This window comes from Passer domesticus, chromosome 1, assembly GCF_036417665.1.
Source record: "Passer domesticus isolate bPasDom1 chromosome 1, bPasDom1.hap1, whole genome shotgun sequence".
Classification (NCBI taxonomy): Eukaryota; Metazoa; Chordata; class Aves; order Passeriformes; family Passeridae; genus Passer; species Passer domesticus.
In genome coordinates this window covers 109,468,411-109,493,937 of record NC_087474.1, presented here as the reverse complement: position 1 = coordinate 109,493,937, position 25,527 = coordinate 109,468,411, and the positions used below count along the sequence as shown (strand labels likewise).

General features: G+C 38.6%; 1 protein-coding gene across 11 annotated transcripts in view; it reads right to left on the bottom strand.

The window, feature by feature from the left end:
• The window catches only part of PIEZO2 (piezo type mechanosensitive ion channel component 2), a 288,110-nt gene that overhangs the window by 141,612 nt on the left and 120,971 nt on the right, over positions 1–25,527 (bottom strand). For all 11 annotated transcript variants that reach the window (XM_064433518.1, XM_064433512.1, XM_064433438.1 and 8 more), the window contains exon 4: positions 11,155–11,197. In XM_064433518.1, the coding sequence (XP_064289588.1) occupies positions 11,155–11,197 (43 nt within the window). The remainder of the gene's footprint in view (positions 1–11,154; positions 11,198–25,527) is intronic.

Here is a 25,527-nt window from a genome sequence, read left to right as displayed (position 1 = left end):
TGTTATGGAAAGAGAAAGCCAGATGATCAGCTGATATCAATTATAAATTATTGGTCAAGATTACCAAAGGAAATGAAATATGGGGGCTGACTGATCCAATTTCTAGCAGCACTGAACTGGAGCAGATGTGAACATCAAGCCCTGCAACGCTTTCCTCCCACATGTCTTTTTATCCTCTGAATGGTAGCCCATGAAGGGAAAACTTGGCATCTCAGTAAATTCTCATAATTCATCTAGGTTCCACAATAAAAGCATATATTCCTTTGTGTTCTGACAGTGTGCAGAGACCACAAAAGTCCCCCGTGAACTCGGGTGTTCACCTCCATTCCACTTTTCTTATCATGTGCATGTGGAAATGAATATTTACTAGCTGCTTGGAAGAGACAGTACAGAACATTTACTCATGTCAAAAAAATGGGAAAAACCATATCCTGTGGAGCTGTATTCCAGGGCTAGATTAATTTTTCAACACAAATCTTATTTTCTGAAAGAAAGAAAGAAACCTCACTAATTTCCTCTATTTTTTTCTGATTAACTATTCACCACTTTACACTGCTATTTCACATTAGCTCACCATTTGCCCAGAACATCTAAAACTAATCTTCCTCTGTAATACAAAGTCTGCTAGAATTTTCTTTTCACTCAGCTACTTTCTTTGGACGTGCAGAAAAGCCGCTCATATACTTGATTCTATTTCTCTAAGTTTTCTAGTCACTCTGAACATCTCCAGAGCTCTCAAAAAGGAGTATGTGACCACTCTTTAAATATGTTTTAGGACTTGTGCACAGTGGGGTTGTTGTAACTAGTGTATCACAATGAGTGTCATTTAATGCACAGCTAATAGATATTTTACTTTAAAAAAATCAGATTTTTACTTAAAAAAACCCACTTTGTTAGCCAAAAGAGAATTATGAAATGAATGTACAAAACCACTGTGACAGAACCCACAAATGTATTCTTTCACCTTTTCATTACATCAGGCTTTATAATTTTATCTTTGTATGACTTTTTATCCTCATTTTTTCCATTTGCATGCTTTATCCTCTTCACTGATGAGTTTTTAATTTAAAAGTTACAGCTGATTTGATTGCTCATTCACAACTGCATCTGCTGCAGCAATTTATCTTTCGGATATGCAATCACTTGCCAATGTCATCACACAGCAGTGGGATGCAGTTGGATGGCAAACACACACATACACTAAAGCTACAGGAAGACTGTAAATAAATAAAAAGTAACCAAAGTAGTTTTTACATGCTGCATCAAAAAGAAAGAAATGTTATGACACTGCAGTGACAGTGGGAGGGAAAGGAAAGAGTTATGCCAGATACAGAAGATGACAGATATGCTGCTGTTAGCAGAGCAATGTGGAATAAATATAAAATCTGCACTGCTGTTCCTACCCTGACAGCTTGGCTGTCTGCATGGTACAGGATCAGATCTCTGACAGTCTCTTGATCCACTCTCACTTCATGCAGAAATCAGGCTGGCATGCTGGAGAAAAGGTAGCTTAAAGCCATTCACCTTCTAGACTGAGACAGACTTACACCATGAGTGTTGCAGGAGAGTCTTTCAAAGCTCAAATATCACTTTGATAGTTTCAAGAGCTTTACTGGGGTTGCAAAATTTTCCTAGATTTTCACCTTCTGTAGCCATGTGACCATGACAGTCACCAACATTTTCTTACAAAGATACACACATTCAGCTACGAAGAGAAGCTATGAAATGTGAAGCAACTTCACTCTTAAATGTTAGAAGTCAGGAGAAAATAATTATTTCAAATCATTCCACTTTGAAGCTATTCGTTATTCTTGGCATCCAATCTTTACTTGTTTTTTACGTCAAGTTAAAAAACAGCTGAAAAGCCAAAAAAAATATTTCAGGGAATGTATCTTCAGATCTGCAAAAGAAGAAACCAATGTAGCAAGGAAAAAGAAAAAAAAATTTTTGTTTCTTACTAAACAACATTGCTTACTGAAATATACATATCTTTGGTATCTTCAGTAGAGTGTATCTAATACCAAACACCTTCTCACAGGCAGTGTAAAATTTTAATTTCTGTTTTGGTCCAAACTGTTCTAGCAGAGAGCAATTTTAAGACTGGAAGGATGGGACAAATCCATATTAATCCCTCTTTTGTCCTGGCCTATCAAATTATTCCTTTTCCCAAAAGCTATCCACAGTGTTGGAAGCATTGGAAAGTCGTTTTATAAAAGAATTTGGCTTGGCTTCTAAACACACCTTTGCTCTACTGTTAGGGAAACACTAGGGTGTATGTTAGGAAACTTCAGCCATAATGACAAACAAATGAGTTTCACGTTTCAAGTTTGTTTGATGGATTTCTCCAAGTTCATAAGAAAAAAAAAAGGAGAAAAGGAAACCTTCTTATTCATAAAGCATCTTGCAATTAATAACACTACTGTGCTTCTCATCTACACACAGCTGAATTTTAGATTTATCACAGGCATGTCACTCAATTAAGAGATTAATTTGCCTCCAGGATGTTTGCAGACCGGCTCTCTCTGTGGGTGCACAGGAGGCTGAACGGGAAGCAGGACTGTCCTGCTTCCCACAAGTGAGTGGCTTCTTGAACTTCAGCCTGTATGGACAGAGGATTAAAACCCAGTCTTCACACAAGTGTGTTTTACTTGTATAACAATATAATTTTCCTCTGGACTACACAGGGTGATGTGCACCTTGGATTTTTAATACTTCAATTCTCTCTAAGAGAGTTTAGAATTGTCTAAATTGTACAAAATTGACTATATTCCCTAAAAACTAGTTTATTTATTTATACCACTAACAATGATTTTTTGCCTTGGTTCCATAACGTTTACTCTTGTGAGACATATCTTTGAAATCTACTGAGTTGCTTATATAACTAAGGACTGTGTGCTCAGACATTTAGAAAATTCACATTGCTGCTTTCTACGTTGTTTAAAAATAAGATGTCAAAGTAGCTGCAATCCAACCAGAGAAACTTTCTTGGTATATTACAGTGATTCACACTAGAGAATAGCCATGATTACTGTAATTATTTTAGGTAGAGATTGTTTAGGTTACCATTAAGACAGCCATTTAAACATAAAGATGGGGGGTTAAAACCCAAAAAATCTCTTCAATCTGCTCAAAACAAATGAAGTTACTTTAGTGAATGTTTACATATTTTGTGATAGTTTTATCACTTTTTCTTAAGGACAGCTTTGAGATAATCCCACAAGTAAGGAAACAATTACTGTTCTAAGTGTTTTTAGCCATGTGGTGATCATCTAAAAAGCCTCTATTAAAAAAAGTCTCCCTTGGTGAATTATGTTTTACAGTCTCACAGGTATGCTACACAAAGGCTACAAAACCATCACTAGCAATATATTAAAAATATTCTGTATCATGGTTGCTAGCTTCCTAGCAGCGTGCTTATTATCCAAAAGCTAGGGTAGTATATCACAAAATTTACAAAAATGACATCTGTCAAAAACCAGCTTTTCTTCTAGCTTAAGATTAAAAAGAGGAGAGGAGAGAGGAGAGAGGAGAGAGGAGAGAGGAGAGAGGAGAGGAGAGGAGAGGAGAGGAGAGGAGAGGAGAGGAGAGGAGAGGAGAGGAGAGGAGAGGAGAGGAGAGGAGAGGAGAGGAGAGGAGAGGAGAGGAGAGGAGAGGAGAGGAGAGGAGAGGAGAGGAGAGGAGAGGAGAGGAGAGGAGAGGAGAGGAGAGGAGAGGAGAGGAGAGGAGAGGAGAGGAGAGGAGAGGAGAGGAGAGGAGAGGAGAGGAGAGGAGATTTGAACTGGAAGGGAGCTACAATGATCATCTCATCTTACAGCTCAACCACCAAAATTTAAAGCATGTTATTAAGGGCATTGTCCAAATGACTCTGGCAGGCTGACAGTCACTGCAAACAGGGGGCATCAACTCCTCTCTAGGAAGCATGTTCCAGAGTTTGACCAGCCTCTTGGTAAAGAAATACTTCCTAATGTCCAGTCCAAATCTCCCTTGATGGATGCAGCTTTGAACTATTCCCAGAATTTCTGCATGGGCTACTACAGCATGCCCGATACACAGTATTGTTTGCAGCAGGGAATCAGAGGGAGCACACTGAACTGACTACACACAACAACACTGGAACAAAGGTCAACATTGGAATAAAATCCAAGGTAAGTTAGACTGATTTATAACAAGGTTTAAATTGTTTCTATTTCACTATTTAATATGGGCTGAAAGATTTCAGTTGACACAGTGCTGGTGAAAAAAAAGCTCCTTCAGTTTTCTTCATATCTTAAACATTTTTTTTCTTTGCAAATACAATTCAATTTTTATTTTGGCTTTCTCTGTAACTCAGACTTTTATTTCAAAGTCTTGCTTTTTGTCAGAGCAGCGAAGAAAACTCAATTTAAGATAGAACCTCAGGCATGCAGAATATATCAAATAAAACTGAAAACACATTTCTTCCCCATTTCCTACACTATAAACAAGACAAATACTTCAGCACACACATGCATAAATTCCACAGTCCTGGCCGCCACGAAGTAACAAAAAGAGAGAAGTTTTGAGAATTGAATTAAATTAAAGCAACCTCAGTCCCCCGTCTTCCCAGGATTCAGCACCCTGTGCTGCCCTTTGCCTGGACACAAGTGGACAAATGTGGGAAGCCCCATCATCTGCTGTTCATCGCATCCTGAGAAAAGAAGTGCAGTGTTATGGCTGGAAGGACATGAATAAGCCTTTCTGATGTAGTCCTCTGCCTCCAAATCCCTACCTATTACTTAGGTTTGGCAGCTTGGGGCTGAGGCTGAGGCTGCCAGTACCATGTTTGGCCTAGATGAGAAAGGCATGGAGGGCTCAGCGTTGGTGCAGCACCTCTTGTTGCACCTTCTGCATCACCAGTGTTGCTGGAGCTGTAGGCTTTGGGGATCTCTGAACCTCAACCCTAAAAACCCTAAAAGCAGTTTGGGGTTGACGATGAGGCCCTCATGTTTGGGCAGGCAGAGAAATGGTAGAGATACCACCCAGAAGACAACACTTGTGTTACAAGCAAAAAACTGCCCTTTTATTCACAACCTCCCAAGTGAACGTGTGGAACTGATTCTGTCTTTAGGCTCCCTATTTTACATTTATCTGCCATATTATTCAAATAGCACATGTAACCATAGAATAGTCAAAACTGCAGAATAAATTCACATTCATTAACTACTACAAAAGTGTGATGGGCATCATATGTTAGGAATAGAAAGTATAAATGAGCCATCAACTAATCTAATTTCTCTGATTTGAAGCACATCAAGGATGATATGGTGTGGAAGAGAACCCTGCCAAAGTAAGGCACTGGGCACTGAAAAATTAGGCACTTGCTTAAGTGCTTTGAGGGACAGGAAACCAAAACAACTTTATGGACTAACGTAGCTTTTTGTTCCAAAATGGTGAAAGATGTGCCTGGCAGGGCTTTCCCATGTCCCTTTGATTGCACCACTGCACCCATTTTTCCTTGTCTTCTCAAATTATTCAATATTTGTGAAATGCATTCAAACTGCACTGTTTCCTTTAAAATAACCTCTCAAGGATGAGACCATACAGCCTCATGCAGCCCCTGGCTGGGGCAATGCTCCCAAAATGATGTAAATGGGAGCCTTGCCCAAGAAAGGACTATAGGATTCAGCTGTATGTGAAGAAAGGCTTGAAATAATGGAGCATGGTATCAGGATAAGACTTTATATTTCAACCATATAATTTATTCTTTACACTAAATCACCGAAGAGCGTGGGGAAAAGAGGGGGATGTCACTTTGGAAAACCATATGGTATTTTGATTTCCAAGCCAGAACTGTGCATACTGAATGTTTATAGGATCTAGTGATATTCTCTCCTTTCTGTTTATTCCTGCCACCCACAGAAACTCTGGCCAAGCACCAATCAAGTATCCAAGCAAGCACGGGGAAAGAGAGAAAACAGCTCACCAGTAGGCTCATAACTAGCAACCTAAACCTGGAAGGAGGCGCTTGGGAAGTGCCTCTGATGCATCTGGATTCCAGCACTCATCGCATGTCACGAGTGGTTTCGGAAATTGAGTTCTCAGTCTCTGCAAGGGGTAGCGAAGACATACACAGTATTCTTGGCTAGACTGAACAGGGGCATATGTGGAGCAGCTGCAAAATCAGACATCCGTCTGCTCTCAGAGATCCGTGTAGGAAAAAAAATGCTTCCCTCAGCGATGACAGCTAACTTGCTCCTGGTGTCACCCACATTAGCTGTGTCTCCTTACTTGTGGCAAACAGGATTGCTGCATTTACTTTGCTTCAAATAAAAACAATGCAGAGTGTCCTCCTGATCACCATGTGCTTAGGAGAGTAGTCAGAGGAGTTACTGAGGTACATAGAAAATCTGAAATCTATCTTAATAGGAGACAATCTTCATATCCAAACTCTAACCACGATATAGAAACCCTAAAGTCTTTTTCTTTTTCCTTGGAGTCTTATTCCCCTCCCTGCTCTTATCTGCTTATCCTTTCAGTGTGAGAGCTAGCAATCTCCAGCTACCCTTTCATTTTTCAGAAACAGTAAAAGGATTACAAAAAGCATAACAAGCTCACAACTCAATACACAGTATTTTATGAACAGGAGCAGCTTTCACTGCCGACACCCTCAGCATATTTTTGGAGAGAGTCTGGGATGCTGCTGGTGCACTTTCTACAAAGATGTTGTACTAAGTATGGTGCAGAGCACTCTTATTAGCATTACACAGGGTAGAAGTCACCTAATTTTGCATATATATATATGTGTATATATATGTATATGTAACTTCTAATTAATAGTAAGTTTTTGCATACCATGAAAATAACAACAATTTTAGATTCAGATTAAAGCTATCAACCAAACAAAACTTGTGTCTTTGATACAGGAAAGTTTTTCATTTTTATAAAGATAATTTCATTTTACTATGAAATTTGTGCTCAAAAGTTCCTTTCTCTATGCTTGAAACAACTATTTACTATGAAAAACATACTTATTGAAGGTTGCCAGAACTGTAGTAACCACACATCTGTTATTCTTCAAATATATATTTTCTAAAACATTTGATATTTACTTCACATATAATAACAGTTATTAAATCTTTCTTAAGTCTGCTTTGTGGAACCATAATGTAAAGCACTACACGCACAGGAGAAGCACCATGGGAACAAATGCAAAAAGGGAGTAGAAGCGTTGTTAGTAGCTGAGTAATTTACTAGTTACATTACAAACCCAGAGAAGCATAGTAAGAGGAGCAGCTGCAAAAGCTGCTGGAAGTAGTGGAAGTCTGGAAACCCTGCAGGACGATGAGTTTTAAGAGGTCCAACATCATTCATTTAAAGTTTCAAAATTGTTAGATTAATTTATAGATCAACAAATATGTAAAAAGAGAAGGCATTCCTGTAATCACTACTGAATCTACTAGACAAGGACATAAACTTCATCTGGTAGATCAAATTCGAGAAATTTAGGTGTTGAAAAAGCCTTCTTTGGGTTTGAATTTTCTACTGTGTGGCAGTATTTCCCCAGGGCTGGTGGTGGCTCTTTGGAGGCTCTGCACTGCAAGCCTCACCCCAGCCATGAGCTGGAAAGATACTACTGGCTGCATTATAGGAGAAGACCAGATCTCTGACTGAACTGATCTTCTTTCTTCTTGAATTTTAACAGGCTTTGTGCATTAAGCTTTCTTTAATTGCCAGAGTAGCCAGGAAACAAGCACAGTCATGGTTAACTGTTCATAACCATTCCACTTGAGAATGTAAGTGAGCTTCCCAGCAACAGGACACAAGGAAATGGCCTCAAGCTGTGCCAGGGGAAGTTCAAGTTGGACACCAGGAAGAATTTCTTCACAGAAAGGGTGGTTAAGCATTGGAACAGCTGCCCAGGGAAGCAGTGGACTCACCATCCCTGGAAGTGTTCAACAAACAGTTGGATGTGGCACCTAATGCTATGACTTAGTTGACAAGGTGGTGTTTACTTAGAGAATGGACACTATGATCTAGGAGGTCTTTTCCAACCTTATTGATTCCATGATCCTATGATTTTCACTGGGTCCTGAATATGACTGAAAAAATCTTAAGCCATTGAGATGAAAAATGCTTTCTAAACCAAGTTTTTAGTTATGTTTGGAACGAAGTACAAGACAGCTGACTGCCTTACGGACATTTTCATGCATATGTGGGTGCCATGGTAATATGCATCAATAATGAACAATAATACCCACATTAACAATTGCAAAAAATTAATCCGATTTGTCTATAGGTCTACTTGCTCTGGCTTACTGAAGATTTTTTTAGAAACCATTAAGGTGACAGCTTGCATCACATGAAAGTAGCACATGTGCTCAGCCTTTTAAACCATGTTTCTTATAGGACAGCACAATACAATACAATATTTTTCCTAAATCTCAAAATTGCTCCTTAATGCTCTTCCTGCAGTCAGGAACTGCAGTCTAGATCATGCTGGACAAAGGTGGTGACTAACTGACTAACATAGTATGTTACAGTTAGCTTATTTGTAACGTCTCAAAAGAAAATAACATAAAGACCTTCATTTATATCTATCAAACCCACATATACTCCTTTTAATTGAAAAGCTCTTAACTCCAGTAATTTCCTGGATATAAAGCTACTTTACTCAAGCTCCAGCATTTTTAATTTCCCTTGCATTTAAAAGCGGCATCCTCAGCTCACAAGTAATGCTTACATAAAAGCCTTGCAGTCAGATCTCTTGGTACCACATTGATTTTCAGGATATGAAGACAACAGTAATGTAAACACTCTACTACTGCAGAATAAACACCATGTAGCCACAAAGCAGTGATGACATCACCTGTAAATGATATGGGATTAATTTTCTGCAATGTAAACTGACTGTCTATGTCTCCTGTTCCTCAATGCACTCTAAAACAGTTTGTTGAGAACAATTAATATCTTCCGGTTTTAAAGCAAAGATAATTCCTCCTTAGGGCATTACTTCATGTTTCACCTTTTGTGTATCTAAAAATCTTGCTTCCTCCCTCCTAATTGAGAATGTCCTTGCTCAAACAACACATTTAAATGATATTGATATTTCAAAGCTGACTCAGGTGTGCCTAAGTCAAAAAGCTTGCAGAGAATAAAATTTTAAATAGAACATGCTTCTGCTGCTTCTTTCCCTAGAGTTTATAGAAATAACACAAGAACAGCTGTATTGGATCAGAGCTAACATAGATGTAGCCCACTAACCTGTCTCTATTTGTGGTCAAAAAGGGATTCCTACTGAAGAGAATAAGATTAGGGAAAGGATGTAGTGATACATCCCCAGAATAAGCTCTCCACTTTAAGAGATCTGCAGACCTGAGATTTCTACTTCTGTGACTGCAAGTTAAGTGTGATTCCAGCATCCAGGTACTACATATAGGAATGTGTTTGCTTTGGAAACTATCCTTAAAGATACAAAAAGTACTGATCTTAAGCAATGACATATGATATTAACAAAATATTGCTATAAAGGATTTAACACTGAACTTCATGTATATGTTTCTCATTAACCTTTTACTCAACCAATCTGAGAAGTTGTGGATGCCCCACACCTTGTGTTATAGGCCAGGCTGGATGGGGCTCTGAACAACCTATGGCAGAGGGGTAGAAAGTGGATGATCTTTAAGGTACCTTCTAACCCACGCCATTCTATGATTCTATGATATATTCCTGTCATAAAAAATACTATGTTAAAAATACAGGTAGGATAATGGTTATCACTATTTTTAAAACCTTCTTAATTGTTGTATCTGTATGAAAGGCTTTATCTTCCTTTTTTTTTCTCCTTGCTGGTTCTCTGACAAAGCTGATAAGAGAACACATTTGATTCTATGACTATGGCAAGCAAAGTACATTCAAATCTTCACCTCATTTGTGCTAACAAATGTGCTGCTTCAAATAAAGCTACCCCAGAGTGACAATCAGTCTTTCAAGGTGCAGAAGTGCCATTGAAAAGCCTTTCTGCTTTTCAAACTAGAGTGGCAACAATGGCATCTGCACAGAAATTCCTTCTACATATTTGCCTCCTCTCAGGAAGTTTTCTCAGCTGTAATTTAGTCTATCAATAATTCTCCATATGTCATGTGGTATATATCTTGCATATAAACAGCTAGCATGGATTCTTCTTGGTTTGAAACATCTCAGAAGTTGGAAATTGCCACCACAGAACTTCTAATGAGCTCAGCGAAAAATATGCTGACGCTTATCCATTCTGTCTTTCAAAATACAGACACAGAGTATCAATTAATTCATTCTAGAATGCCTCAAAACGTGGTTTTTTTTTTTTTTTATGGAGAGAAGCGGCACCAACAGGTGCACAAACAGATGCTAATTCACAATTTGGGTGATGAAAGGTTTATTGTAGTGCCCTGTGGTATCATACCGAATGAAAGGCTCATCAGGAACCAAAGTGGATGTAACTTGGGAAAAAAAAACCCAACCTGTTAAAAAAAAAACTTTTGAGAACATCAAACTTAGCAACTGAATGTTTAATTTTCAACAATATCCAGACCTTCAAGTGGAGAGAAGATTCTTCTGCTTACCATTTGTAGAAGAATAAAGATGACATTGAGCATCTGAATCCTTCTTTACTGGACTTGGCCTTGTTTAGTTTACAAGATAGACATGTTTCTGGTATGATGATATTGCGGCTAAGTTTGTCTGCAAGAAGTTCTTGCACTTGAGGAATGCTGCATATTGAATTTTCCTCTGGTGCTGAATAGGTCTCTGCCAGCTTTGCTCCTCTTTCAACTTCATTTACTTTTGTCAACTCATATGTCAGAGATTAGAAGTTTCATGGAAAAAATATGAGTGAGAGCAATATTTTCATTCATAAGTAAGATTTGTGACCAAAAGATGTGTCTCCTTTTTTTAATACCAGCATGCTGCATAGTCACCAGCAAACAACAGGATTAGCCAAGTTCATATAATGCATAAATTGCTTCAGATTGACTTGGGAAAAAGACAAGGACACAAACAGAAAAGCTGAACACATATGTGCATGACACTGCATGACTACTACTCTAAATTTGCGGTCATTGATACACTCAATCAACTAAAATAAATAATTGTGCAAATTTGCCTGTGCAGTTTTTCTTCCTTACATTTTTTCACTAGTAAGAAAATAAATGTACGGCTTACCTTTCAAAACCAATCTGCCGTAATGTTTTCTCCCACGTCGAACCTGCACAAAGAGGAGAAAAAACAAACACCCTCAGTAGAAAGAACCTTTTTTGTATGAACATTCTTTTCCTTTCCTTGTGCAGCTGGGATCTGTATATTAAGGGGATTTTTTCCACCCCTAGAGAAGTACCTGTAAATTACACGTGTTTTCCCCAGAGTGGACAACTGTTGAGAGAGGCTACCACCTGGTGACACAACAGTGAGAGGGGTATCAGCCTATAGAACTCCACACTGCAGAGCAGCTACAGCTCACTGCAATTCCAAGGGTGGTCTCCTCTGCTAGGGCAATGTGATCTGGGAGCACTGAGCTGGCATCTCACATCATGCACGCTTCACATTTCAGCTTTTCACTTTACTGTAGTGTTTGCCTGATTCTTGCTGAAAGCTTTACAGCTCCTTCTGAAATCCAGCCCTTTTATTTTTAAACAAAAACAGGAACACGTATTCCTCTTTATTGTTTAACCCTTCGTACAGACAGCTCCAAAGGACTCTTTCTCAAAATTATCAAGGACTCAGCCCCACAAACTACTCAAATGTGCAGACTAATCCAAAGAATTGCCCTCAGTATTTCTGATGCACTTAATACAAATTTTACTTAGATTTTCTCCAAAATAACCTCCACACACACTTTGAGCACTAGACTTTCAGTTTTCAGGTCTTGGTAGTTTATTAGCTTTTTGTCAATCTATTTTATTTTAACTATAACAAGGTCATTATAAACAGGCTACTAAGAGTACAAATATCTCAAGTCATGCAGGTCTGCTCGGCAAATATATAGGAGGACATGAAGCTGCGTCATAGTTTGTTCTCCGTCCTTTTGTGCTGCTGTGGAAATGCAAAAGGACTGTATGCCATATAAGCAACTACAGCTCTTTCTCAATGATTCATCTCAATCATTCATTGAGTTCTCAAAATGAGAGAAGTGACAATAATTCCTGTTGCTGAGGCATTCTATCGCCTAAAGGGAAATATAAATTAGGAACAAAAATATTCCCTGTGAGTGACATTAAGCAGCACTTTTCATTGCCCCCATTCCATGCAAAGCAGGCAGGGATTTCAGGCCTATATCCAGCAAAACACAAAGGAGAAACAGACTTCAAAAGCAAGGTAGAGAAAGCTCTACCTTCACTATATGGGGGAAAAAAAGAAGTTAGATTCTGTTCTGGAATAACTGAGCAATGTTGATTATTTGATGAGTATTGAGAGCTTCTACTGTGGCACCTGTATCTGCCTGAGGTGGGGCAAGACTTCTGCCCGCACAACTACATAATACACACATCACACTGAATTAATCTTTTATTAAAAGGAGTCCTCTAAAGCAGGACACGAAATACTCTCACACATTTATTTCAGATAAATGTGAAAAACTAAAATAATGTCTAGCACAATGAACCATAAATGACTGAGATAAATAAAGACCCACTCCATTAATGCATCCCCCAAACCCATTATCTTCTGTTCACCTCTGGAGTGTAACTGGTTTCACACAGCATCTATGAATCAAGCCATTGTTAAAAAGAAGACTGTGCCACTCCACAGGAGGCAGAGCAGACACAAGCAATTCTCCATATATTATGCAATCCCGCTGGCTCTGGAAAAGTAGCCAACGGTTTTTGAACTCTGAAGATTTGAAGAGTGTTGAAGAAAAGAAATCTCAACAGGACTTCCTAAAGCAAAGACCAGTACTGGCATCTTTAGTCTGAGTTTCTGCACCTTCCACTGTTATGTATAATTGTGTATGAATTTTTCACCCCATGACTGGCTGCACTTCATTTGTAATATATAGATAGAGTCCTCCTGGAGAGAGAGGGTGGGGAGAGAAAGAGAGAGAAAGCAAAAAAGCTATAGAGGAAAGGGAATTGGGTCGCATTGGTTTGAAATAATCTTTTGGCTGCAGCTGGCCACCAGAATACTCTTTGAAATGCATCTGACTCCTCTGAAGCAAAGCCTGCCAAGAACACAACTAACATTTCATATTAAAAAAACAAATCTTTTTTATGGAGTCTTATTTTAAAATGTTTATGATCTAAACATTGGGTTTTAAGATTTGCCAATTCCATTCACAATAGTATCAACTTCTACACCACACTAAGAGCCAAAAGTAAATACCCTGAGGTAACAGAAGCACTAAAAAGAATAGCGCTATTAAAAGTCTAGAAAACCTACTATTTGATTTAAACCTTACCCGTTGCTTCCAAAACATAAAACAGGGTTTAAGTCACATAATTCTCATTAAAATAAAAAAAGGAGTTAATCACGAATTAAAGACTTGATCCTGCTCCCAGGGAAATCAATAGGAATTTGGCTATTCACTTCAGTCTTTCTCCCTGTTGGGACTGGGGAAACTATTCACCCCTTGACTTTCAGAATCAATCAACTACTGCACTTGAGTTACTAAGTTAAGGTGGCTTTCCTTTGCTTTCTTTTTTTTTTTAACACCACAACAAAAATACTATAACTGTTTATAAGAATGCCTTAATCTGGTACCCATGTAATTAAGGGTTTTTCCCAAATATTTTCTCCAGAGTGCTCAACCATCCTCATTTATTCCAAAAATTCTGTTTCACATTAACAGCTCTAGCTTCAGTATTCTTCAAAGAGATGAAGCATAATGCACTTCTAGAATTTCTGCTCAAATTTAATAGGAAAAATAGTAACATGTATACCATGGTCACATATGCTCTCAATGAAATCCTAGCATACGAATGAGAGTATAAGAATATGAGATTTAATAAGATAAAATCCAGAACATCTTCCTTAAGTCAAAAGTTGCCTTCTTTGACAGGTAGGCTTTCATTCACAAGGCAGTTCCCATATTTAATTTGGCTTGGTTACAACTCTCTGCTTACTATGAACTTACACTAAGGATGAGAGGACTCACACAACACTGCTAGGTTGCTCACCTTTACAAAGCATGAAGGTGCCTTGCTGCTGAAGTACACTGGTGGGCATAGGGAAAACACACAATGACATATTCATGGGATCACAGAATCATGGAACACCAGTCAGAAAGGACATCAAGGATCATCTGGTCCAGCCTTGGACAAAAGCACAGGCTAGGCAAGATGCCCCAGCACCCAGTCTAGTTGGGTGTTAAAAGTGACCAATACTGGGGAAGAATACCGGGTAAGTGATTTTCATCCTTTTATGGAGGCTGCACAACTGTTCACCTTGAGTCATATCATGCCCCATCTGCCACTGCTGCAGAGATCTGTAGCTGTTGAGGGAGAAATCTGGCATGCATTGTAATTGAAACTCATGCCTCCTTTGCCATTCCCATGCACATGTGCTTGAAGGTCCCCATGACTATGTGCACTGATTACCAACACCTTGCTGCTTTCTCATTTCTCTAGTGTTAGTGGCTTCTTGAAGAAGTACATGCCTGTGCCAGACTCTGCTCTTAAGGCTTTCTAAGAGTTAGAATAATAATTCTTGCATTCTTTTCTCACTGTGATCTGACATAAGGACCAGGGATGAAAAACAGGGCTTAACTGAACCAAAAGACAATGTTTGACATTTTTCAGTAAGAATTGAGTGAGCCTGTCAAAATTCAAGTATACAACCAGAATTATATGAAGATCTCCAAAGACTGGAATAGGAAAAAATATCTGTTGATTCCATCAATCCAAAGTTAAAAAACTTTTTGAAACCCAGACTCTCTGAAGGAATGAACAGGGTAGCAGACCTACCCCAACATACTTAGCTCATGAGTAACATGCAGGTGTGACATACGTAAACCTGTTATGATACTTCAGAAACAGGCAGATATACTTGCAATAGTAACTTTAGTCATCTTTATCCTAATATTTTGAAGGAAAAGAATTTTGGAAGAACAGCTGAATTTGTAATGGTTAAAATATTCCTATCAGTTTCAAAACTTCGATCTTAAGCCTCTGACACCATTCTCCAAACCATGAAAAAAAAAAGGGAAAAAGTCCTTTCACATATTCAAGAGATACAAAACAGAGATATAGAATACTCCAGAAATGGAAAGAAACACTTTGCTAAACCTTTCCATTGAAGGTGACACTTCTCCTAGTTCTGCTTCTCAAGAAACAGAGAGCAGAGCAGAGGTTTGCAGAGTCCAGCCCTGGCAGACTAGCTGGGGTACCTGAGTTTCTTGAATGCACACCTTACAGCTCTCAAATAATTGAATGAACACATTGGCTTGCCCTGCTACAGCTTCTTTTCCAGTAGAGACACATATACTATATAAACCACTTGAGGGTCTGCAGTCTATTTTCAGTGGATTGGGAAACATTGCTCTGCTGTGTATTTTCCTTTATCACCTCAGTACTTACTAACAGGTAACTAACAAGTGTCACCATTACTATTGAGCTGAAATGTTCACACCTGATAAAAACTGCCATAATTGGAACACATTTGTTTCAGCAGCTTCATATATTTTTATAGTTGCTTGTTCTTAGTAGCAAGTTTCTATCTTCCAAACAAAAATGAAAACAGCTGTTTTTTTCAGAAATCCTACTTTTTTGTTGTTTAATGAACATAAAACCACATGTTTTATGAAATTAAACAGTAGTTTTAACTAGAGTAATGTAGTGGCATAGAGAATAACTTTTTCTTACTTGCTGCACAGTACCATAAGGATATTGTTAATATTTACTTACTCTTGGCTATACAATAGTTAGTTACATGCAACGTGACTCTTTCAGAAATAACCATTTTTCTCATGTGAAGGACATCAGACAATGCTACCTTGGCATTTAGCATCCATCTATCTATTTTGAGAAATAAAGCTCTCTTACACTTCCTCTTCCCTTGATTCAAATTACTTAGTCTGCACTCTGCACTCATCACTTTGTAATTTTATCTCCACTCTATCATCTGGGATAATGACAACATTTTATTTTAGCATGAGATCTCCTAGTATGCCATATTATTACTCTGCTGTATTCATGCTGATGTTTTAATCCAGAACTGGAGAGTATTTCTTGGGCAAATTTTTTACCATGCTTTGGTTTGCACAACAGAGCAATCTTTGAGTGCACAAACTGGATTCCTTTCACATGAAACTAAAGCAGAGCCCAAGGACCCAACTGCTGTGTTTCAGCCACCAGCTCTTTTTCTGTCTTCATGACCAGAGCAGAGATAATCCACACTCAAAACACATCAAAACATGGCAGATAAGGACTCTGCACCAAATGCTTCACCCCTATCACATCGTGCTGCTCACTGAGACAGATGTGGCTTGCTCCACCACACCCTGTGCCTGTCCAGGAGTGTTCCCAGAAAAGCTTCCCAGTTACAGTCACCCTGAGGGATGAAGGGGTAGGTCAGGGTGCTCACCCTCTAAGATTGTTTTCTCGGCTGTATCCATCCACTGCAGTGAGAAGGAGCCTTTCTACTTCTCTGATGTACAAACAGAGCTCAGCACTATCACACTCCCTATAAAACCCCAGGGAGCCAAATGTGTAAGGCAAGACAGCAGATTACTTAATTTTTAAAGCAACTCCTCAAGGAGAAGAAGTAAGGAAAAATCTGGGCTGCTACAGTTTGCTGTGCATGCTGAAGAGACTAAAACCACCAGTAAAATGGAAGCTTAGGGCCAGTGGTCCAGGATTCTGTCTAGATGAAGAAAGTGATTGCTGACTACATACCAGGAAAGAGTCATATCAAGAAGAAAGATCAGATGTTGCAAGTCTTTACTTGCCTTCCACTCATACCAGCTTTCAACAGATTTTTTTACTGAATAAAGAGCACAAATTTGATCCCTTCACAATAATGTCATGGGAAAGATTTACTGTGTACTTTCTCCTCTGAGTAAAATAATAAATTACTATCGTGAGATACAAAAATTGCTTTCCAACAAAAAGAAATCTTGACTCATTCCATGTTAACCGGAAAAATAATCATCATCAAAAATGCTAATTCTCCTCTGAGGAGATGTTAGGAGTGGGAACTTTTACTAATAAAACGAGCAGAGGAGGAATATAGAGCAAAGTGCAATAGTACTGGCACTACATTTGTGTGTGTGCACACATATGCACATTGCTTTAAGGTGAGCATTCAGAAGACAATGGCTATGGTAAAGTGATCAGCAGCTGTATGTGAACAGTCACCTCTTCCAGCCTGTGGCTTCCCTGGGAGCTCTGGGGCTCCAGATATGTGACAGAAGAGCTCTCACAGAGAAGTGGGGACCCTAAAAGCAGCTGCTTCACAGGCCTAATTATGTTATTTTCTTTTTTTCTCAGTATCTTGATTAGCACTTAGAACTGGGGGGCTGGGGGAGCATTGTATTTTTAAATTTACCATGGAACTTAAGATAGCACCATGTGAAACACCCCTTAGTGCACCTGGGATATAATTGATCCAGCATCTTGCTGGAGGCAGGGGCAGGTCCCAGCTCACTTTGCTTGATGGTAAAACCTGTGTCTCTGAACCTGATGCAAAGTCTATAGAAATAACTGGAAAGACTTGCATTGAGTTAATGGGCTTTGATAGTTTGCTGAAATAAATATCAATGAGGAAAAAAAAAACAAAAAACAGTCTCTATACATGAAGATGACCTGATAATTAAACAGCAAGTTAAGAGATGTGTGGAAAAAAAAATAAAAATAATGACTTGGAGAAAGAAAATGTGGGAAAGTACTTTCTGCATTTTTTTCTCCCATGAAAGATTTGTTTAAAATGATACACAGGCAACAAAACAAATTTAAATTAATTGAATTGCTTCACATATTTTTTAACCAGCTTTTTCATAAGGATGACAGGTTTCCTAATTTTTGTAAGAATCATTACTTCTTTTATCTGCTTAGATCTATCAGAAACACTTACAGGCAATCTTACCCTGCAACACACAGAGGCTTAAAACCACTCTTATTTTAACCTCATTTAATTTCAAATTTATTTTCTCAATGAGGCAGCAAAACAGCAAAACCCAAAGCACTAGAATATCCTTGGGGAATGTATTCTAGATGAAACCCGAGATAGCCAGCTAATGGAAAGGGCTTTTTTGCTTTTGTTTAATATTTTATTTATCTATTTGTTTGCTGTGGTGGTTGGTTAGTGGGTTTTAACCCAAATTTTCAAGCATACTTCAGATTTGAATTCGTTCTGCTATCTTTTATTTTTCCTTTTGAAATAGAACCACTCCCCTTTCCCCATCACTGTGGACCACTTCAAAAACGGATGAGGAAAAGGAAACAATGTGCAGAGCAGAACATTGCAGGTTACCCGCACAGAATCACACTAAGGGAATAAAGGGTAATAAGTCAGACGATCCTTAGATATCTTCTGTACAGCAGAAAACAGTGTCAGGGCTCTGGGGAGCAGCCTCAAAGGAAGGCTACTTTTCCTGCTGCTGCCATGGGGGATTGCCAACCTTAAGCCAGAGAATCACAGAGTTTAAGAGGATCAAAGTTTGCTCCAGACCTTCTGAACAGGACAAAACATAATTTAATGAGTCTTTTTTCAAGTATGGCAGACTGGCTTTGCTTTAGTTTTTAAAGTAAAAGAAAACTTGCATTAAGTTTTATTTTTCATAAGCCTGAAGAAAATAAGATTTTTCTCCATTTTTATTGGCAGAAAAGTTCTCTCATCTCCTATCCCAAGCTCTGTCTGCTAAAGCGTATCTCAGAGGCAAGGATTTAACTTCAGAGTGTAAGTGACAGGCATCCTTCCAACCTCTAGAGCTACCCTCTGCTTACTTTTATTGTAACATAATATACTGTTATGAGTAATAACATCGACCTCATTTCCTGCAGCACAGAATGTGTGCAGCATACCAGCACAAAGAATTTGCTTTTCATTGTCTCATTTTCTCTTTTGGTCATCTGAAGGAGGGGAAGTGAGCACATGATTTTTCATGGATCTTTCAGCACAGACACATGGGAAGGGGGACATAAACAAGAAGTGCATCTGCAGTAGCACATTCATATACAAGAAATTATGGATGTCATAAATAAGAATAGGAAACTAGGAAATCTTGCACAGAAACAGGAGAGACATTATGACAACAAACCCCAGAATTCCAGTGGTGGCATCTTTGACTCCACTAACATACTGCACACTAGGTAAACCATGCTTTTTCTCTGAAACTGCTTTCTGGTTTTTTTCAACTTTTTTTTTTTTTTTTTTTTTTTTTCTTTTTTTTTTTTTTTAACCTAGAGTTACTAAAGAACCATTTCATTCACATTATTGCCCTCAGAGATTATGGAAATGAAGACAGCAATTTGTTGTTAGGCATAAGGTCCTGCCCACATTCTCAGCTTTCAAAAAACAAAACAAAACAAAATAAAACCCACCTAAAATTTTTTTCAGCGACTAAAATGACACAAGCACTGTGGGAAGGATGATATCCAGAATAAACTTCAGAAAATAGGCTTGAGATGTGTACAAACTTAGCACACTACCTTCCACTGAAGCAGCAAGCAGCACTTTCAAACCCTCCTTCTGTCTGCATGCCATGAAGAGAAGGCAGCAGTGACTGCATCTGGCAGCAAGACATTCAGGGCATGGAAGCTGGCTCACTCCCAGAGATCCCTTCAGAGAAGAAATCTGGATGCAGAAGGATGTGCTCCTCTGGGCAGCAGTGTGAAGCAGGCACACAGACTCAAACAACCAGGACAGCACAACAATAGCAACAGATGTTATTTTCCCTCCCTAGAAAATATGAAGGTGTTTTATCTAGTTCAGCTGACAAGTATAAACATGTAAGCACTGAACAAAGGGTTTCCTTTGATTTAATTTTCATTCTCTTTGCAAATCTTACAGTTCTGTGATTTCACTCAAATTTTCACAAAGCTTTAGTCTGTGAGATCAGAAGAGCAAAGCCCTTCTGCTCTCCAGCTCCCATTTTTTTCATTCAAGACAGAGCTGACTGTGTAGCTATAAGGGTGTTCAGAGAAAGCAAAACTGACAAAAGAACCAGGGAAAACAAAGGCAATGAGGTGCCAGTCACAGACTCGGCCCAATTCTTTGCTTCTAGACACCAGTGTTTTAAAAACACTGCTGCCACACACTGGGAGAAGAGTCCATACAGACAAGGGAGTGGTGAGGAGGAGTTTGGACAACTCAAACTGGTGAGACACATCAACAGCAGAGAGACACCCCCCACCCACCCACCCCCACCTCTCCTTTCCAGCTCACAAGCACACAGCTTTCAGCAGCCCCCAAGACAGGAGAGACACGAGTCATGCCCTTTGTCACCTGCAATGTGCTCCCCAGCACATCTGGAACATCTGCTGGGTTTCAGTACCACTGGCTGGGGACAAGAGCCACAGGTGAGTATGACTGATCTGTGCTCTGATCATGATCTGTGGAACAGGTGAAGCTTGTACTAGAAGTACCCAGACAGGTTTCATAGGGATCCGGCTCTATGTGATTGCTTTTAGTTTTATCTATAACAGACTGCAGGATTACATTCAGTGTACTAGGAGATCATTTCCCAACACTTAATTAGTATGCCACAAATAGCATGAGCACTATCAACAAATTAAAGAAATCCCTGGGTTGCCTAATAATTTCCATTTTTAAAAGCACTCCATGCTTTTTTTTTCTGTGTGCTTTAAACAGTTTACAAATAGTTTGCTCTTTCTACAGTTACAGGCTTAATTAGGAGTATTAAGAGTAATTTCTCCCCATTTAGTTTGCTTGGCTAAGTCTTAGCCAAAAAAAATCAATAAAAGCACTGAAACCTTTGCCATTCTCACATGCTATTAGATGATAAGAGTATTCTCACACTTACTTCAAGTGTGGTTATTTTGTCCTCACTGGAATGTGTTTAATTTGAGTGCTTCTTTGGGGTATTAAGAGAGTCATACCTTTCGAGTGAATACTGAAGAGAATGATGAGCAGTAACAATTTTCTGCTCAGCAGGGATTTTCATTTTACAGAAATCATGGGCTGTTTAGTCGTGTGACTCTCAAATGCATTCTTAAATTATGTGTTTTATTTATTCACGTGCTGCTTCATTAGAAGTGATATTACATCAGGCCTAATAGAAAAAGGACAAACACTTTATTGTTTGCTTCTTTTCAAAGATGCACGGCCAACAACAGCAACACTTCAAGGCTGCCGCCAGTTGGCAAGTTTTTCCAATCCAAGCAGGTCTGAAGAACTGGAAGGTCCCCCAGTGGGATTAGTATATCAAGTGATGAAACACAGGTGCAGTGCTAGAGAATAAGCAGTTTATAAAGCACCTCCAAGTGTGTATTAAAAAACTTCTTGGAAACATTTTTGTTCTGCTCAAAATAATAAACAACAAAAATGCTACAGTTCAAGAGAACTTGTCTAAAGGATATTGGCCCACCTCCTAAAACTGTCTCACCCCAAACTTTCCTCTGCATCAGTTTTAGAAAATTAATACCCTGAATATACAAATCCGGGCATCTTGGCAGCATTTTCCAAAAAGCAAAAAGGCTATTAAAATTTCTTGTCTTTCCCAGCTGAAATGCATTGAGTATTCTTTATGCAGTTGCAAATGTGAGCTATTCACAGCATTGGGGGACAATGAACCTGTTACATTCTGAAATGAAAGCAAAGACACGAAGGAGAGAAAAAAAATGTATTTGATAGGAAAATGGGCTGGACAGTATACAAGAAAGAGATTTCTAACAAGGAATATACATAAAACATTGACTTCTGTTGAAAAGAGATGTGAATGTAAATGTTTGTATTAAATCTAAATTTAATTTAGATGTAAATTAATCTAAACTTCAGTCATTCACTTTTTATCTGCAGTGATTTCTTTGAAGACACTTTGCATGAGAAAAAAAAATAACTCACAGTCTAATACCTTCATACCACCCTACCTATTAATTTGGAAAGGAAATTAAGTGGTGGAAATAATAATAATAATAATAATAATAATAATACTATTAATAATAGCAATACTACTACTACTACTACTAATAAATTCTATGTCAACACTTTGGTGCATTTGTTTTGTACAGCCAGTGGATGTAAAACAGTAAGACTTCCACAGGACTCTCAGTAATATTTCATCCAGCTTTAAGAATTATATTTTCAGGATAGATTTCCTCACATTTTTACACTTTTGATGTCATCACCATATTGGCATAGGACAGAAGGACAAAATGATGCCTAAGTGGTTCTCCTTATGGGGGAAGAGAGCTCCTGAGAAAAAGGAACTATTAACAAAGCACATGGAGATGCAAGAGGGACTCACTTCAAAAGGGTGCTGAAATTGTTGGTGCTCACAGATGTTCACCTTATAACACCTGCTCTCTGAAATCAGGCTGCAAAGCATGATACTGAAATACAGTCAAGATCTCACACCTCAGGCCATCTCAGGGAAAACCTGAAAAGCTCCAACATGAGGCACATCTATCCATTGCTAGATATGCACCCACTGGCACATGGTGATTAAAATTGTATCACCTGGACAAACACTTAGAAAATTTAAAGTAAAGAAGCAAACTAGTTCTGAGACATGTAATCCCTTCAGAAGATTCAGACATCTGTAACCTCACAAGGACCAACTTCCAAAATCTGCATATGTTTTGGTTTTTTGGGCATCAATTTGATAGCAATGTTATTCATTCTTAATAAAAGAGCAACAAACAAAAATAGGGTCAGGGCATGTCTTGGCAAATATTAAATATAGCAAAGTTTCCAAGCTACTGGTCAGGCTAGAAGAGTTGTGAGCAAAAGCAAATACCACTTAACAGATTTTGGAGGTCTCTGTGAAACATTCTCTGATGCTGTCAAATTTTGTTAAATTGTATTTTTACTATCACCTGCGTACACTAGAAAAGGCACCTCAAACAGGTAGCAAGTGTCACTGCCCAACCAAACATGACCAATTTAATAATTCAAACATTTGGGATTTTTACAAGGGGAAAACCTACTATTAGGTTTTCCTAATATAAAATAACCACTATTTAAAATTTACTCAAATTCACCTTATATCTTCTAGAATTTGAATGAACCACATGGCTAGTAGGTCTTTACAGCTCCTGTTACTTGCCCTTTACAGAAACATAATTACATGTTAGTGGCCACATCTTCAATCCACAGAAGAGTGAATTGCACTCCCTCTTTTCCTCCTCCTGTGCTCCTCAGCCCACCCCAATATTTCAACTCTGTAGCGGGAAGGCAAATTTGGACTCTTCATGACCCTGAATTGAAGAACTAGTCATGTCAAGAACTCTGAAAAGTCAACGTTTCTGAGGAAAGCAAGACCAGCCTTTCAGAGGAAAAACACATGGGAATCCCAAGAGTCCACAAGTCCACAAGTGTCAAAGGAAATCCCTCACACCACTGAGGCTAGATGTGCAGATAAAGAGACAGAGGAGATATTTATTTTATACAACCCAGTTCTCCACCTCTTTCCAAGAACAAAGATCACCATATCAAAGTCTGTGCACTAGATCAGCCCCACCACTAAGAATTCATTGCAATTGTGGAAGAAAAACTGTATTCAAACTGCACAAGAACTTTAGCTCTCTCTTAAGTGGTAAAAACTGGCCACGCTCTAGTATAAAGGTAAAAAACCCAAACAGAAAACAAACAAACAAGCCCCTTAAAACTACTTATGAACAAAAAAAAAAAAAAAAAAAAAGAAAAGGAGAAGAAGCAACCTATAAGGTTATTAATCTGACTTATTTTCTCATCAGGCATTAGTTTCACATTTTTTGAGATTTTAAAGCAATTTCTAGCCTTAAATAAATACTGCTTCAGTCAAAATTATGTACAGAATTAAGGATTAATTCACAAGAGGGATTATAGACTTTGGGTAGATTTTTTCCCATTAGTGGCTCATAATGCAGCAATTGTTGAATTAGTAATACATTTGTCAAACCTAGTAAGCAATTACAGTTCATACATATAAAACAAATTACTGCTCCATTTCAGCATGTGAATACCAAAAGTTTGGCATGAGGTTCTAATTATCTACTTAATGTGAGTCATGCCAAAAACAGTGGGACAAATTGTATCTTAACTCCCAATGTGACCCTACTGAATCCAGCTTCTCTGCATTGTGGCACCAGTCCCAAAAGCAGAGTATCCAGCAGGACTTGTCTGGGTGCAGCAGCCAGCCTGCAGAAACCAAAAGTCAAAGGGCGAGGGTGGGAGCTGCCAGTTAAGAACAAATGCAACAAGCCAGCGCAAGTGATTCCTCTGAGAGGGTCAAACCTCGACCAGGGATAACTAATGGCTTCTTTTCTACAGCACAGTCAAGAAATAAATACATACACTATGTCAAAAATAATGGCCCATACTCCATACAGAAAAACTTGGCACAAACAAGTGACTTTGTGTTGATAGGCTTTTGCACATGAACTATGGACCCTGAAAGATGTTAGATGGCCCAACCTTCTACTGGCTCTCTTTTGGCAGTGAAGCAGAGACAGGCTAATATTGGAGATTAGTTTTTTTTTAAAACCCTGTTAAATAATTCAGGGCTTCATCTCTCACACAGCTGCTCTTAGCAGTTTCTGTGGAGTGATGTGGGAGCTGTGAGCAAAATTATCTCTCAGCTTTGAGAGCTGCATGTAACTTCTTATTCCATTGTATGCTGAAAAGTATGCATTAAACCAATACAAATACTGAATTTCACAGGAGACAATGAAAAATTAAAAGTATAAAAAGGAAAATGAAGAGTCGCTTTAATGTGTTGCCGTCTCACATGTCAGAGAGAAGCCAAGAAATAAATTCCGCACTTTGATTTATGAACAAGCTCATCAGAGATCTAAACCATTGCTCTTAAGATATCTCACATTTTGTGCATTCCTATGCCAAGAATTCAATTCTATCAATTTTCTTCCTAAATTCAAGGAAAATATCTTTCCTGGGGGATTTGCTGGCACCAGGGCTGTCTAAGGGCCAGGAAATTGTGGGATCCAGCTGAGCTGAGGGTTGTGTAAAAACAAAGTATGGTGATTGCCTTGAAAAATGCAATCCAGACAGGATACAAAAGCTAGAGGAAATGCTAAAATTCGGTATTTTACGAAGGGCTAAGAGGAAAGGAGGCTCTAGGCTATACTGACCTGAGGCACAACACTGAATCATGACACTCAGTGCTACTGCAGCTTCTCATCTTTCCTCAGATAGAAGGAAGTTTCTATTTAGGTAGCCCATAAGGGACAGAGACACTGTGTATCTCCTCTTGTATCAGGCCCAACAAATGCACACACTTCTCAAATCTTTTCTCTCATTATTTCCTCCTTGAAGCTGGCCTAACAGAATGGCTGAGGATGATGGCTGTGCCTTAGAGAAGATCCTCCAGGAGCTCAAATCTTGTCTAAAGTGAGAAAATTAACAAGTAATGACTTCTTGATTTACTGCATACATCTCTCCCTCTCTCCATGCTATTTTCCCCAATAGTACTACAAGTCACTGAAGGAA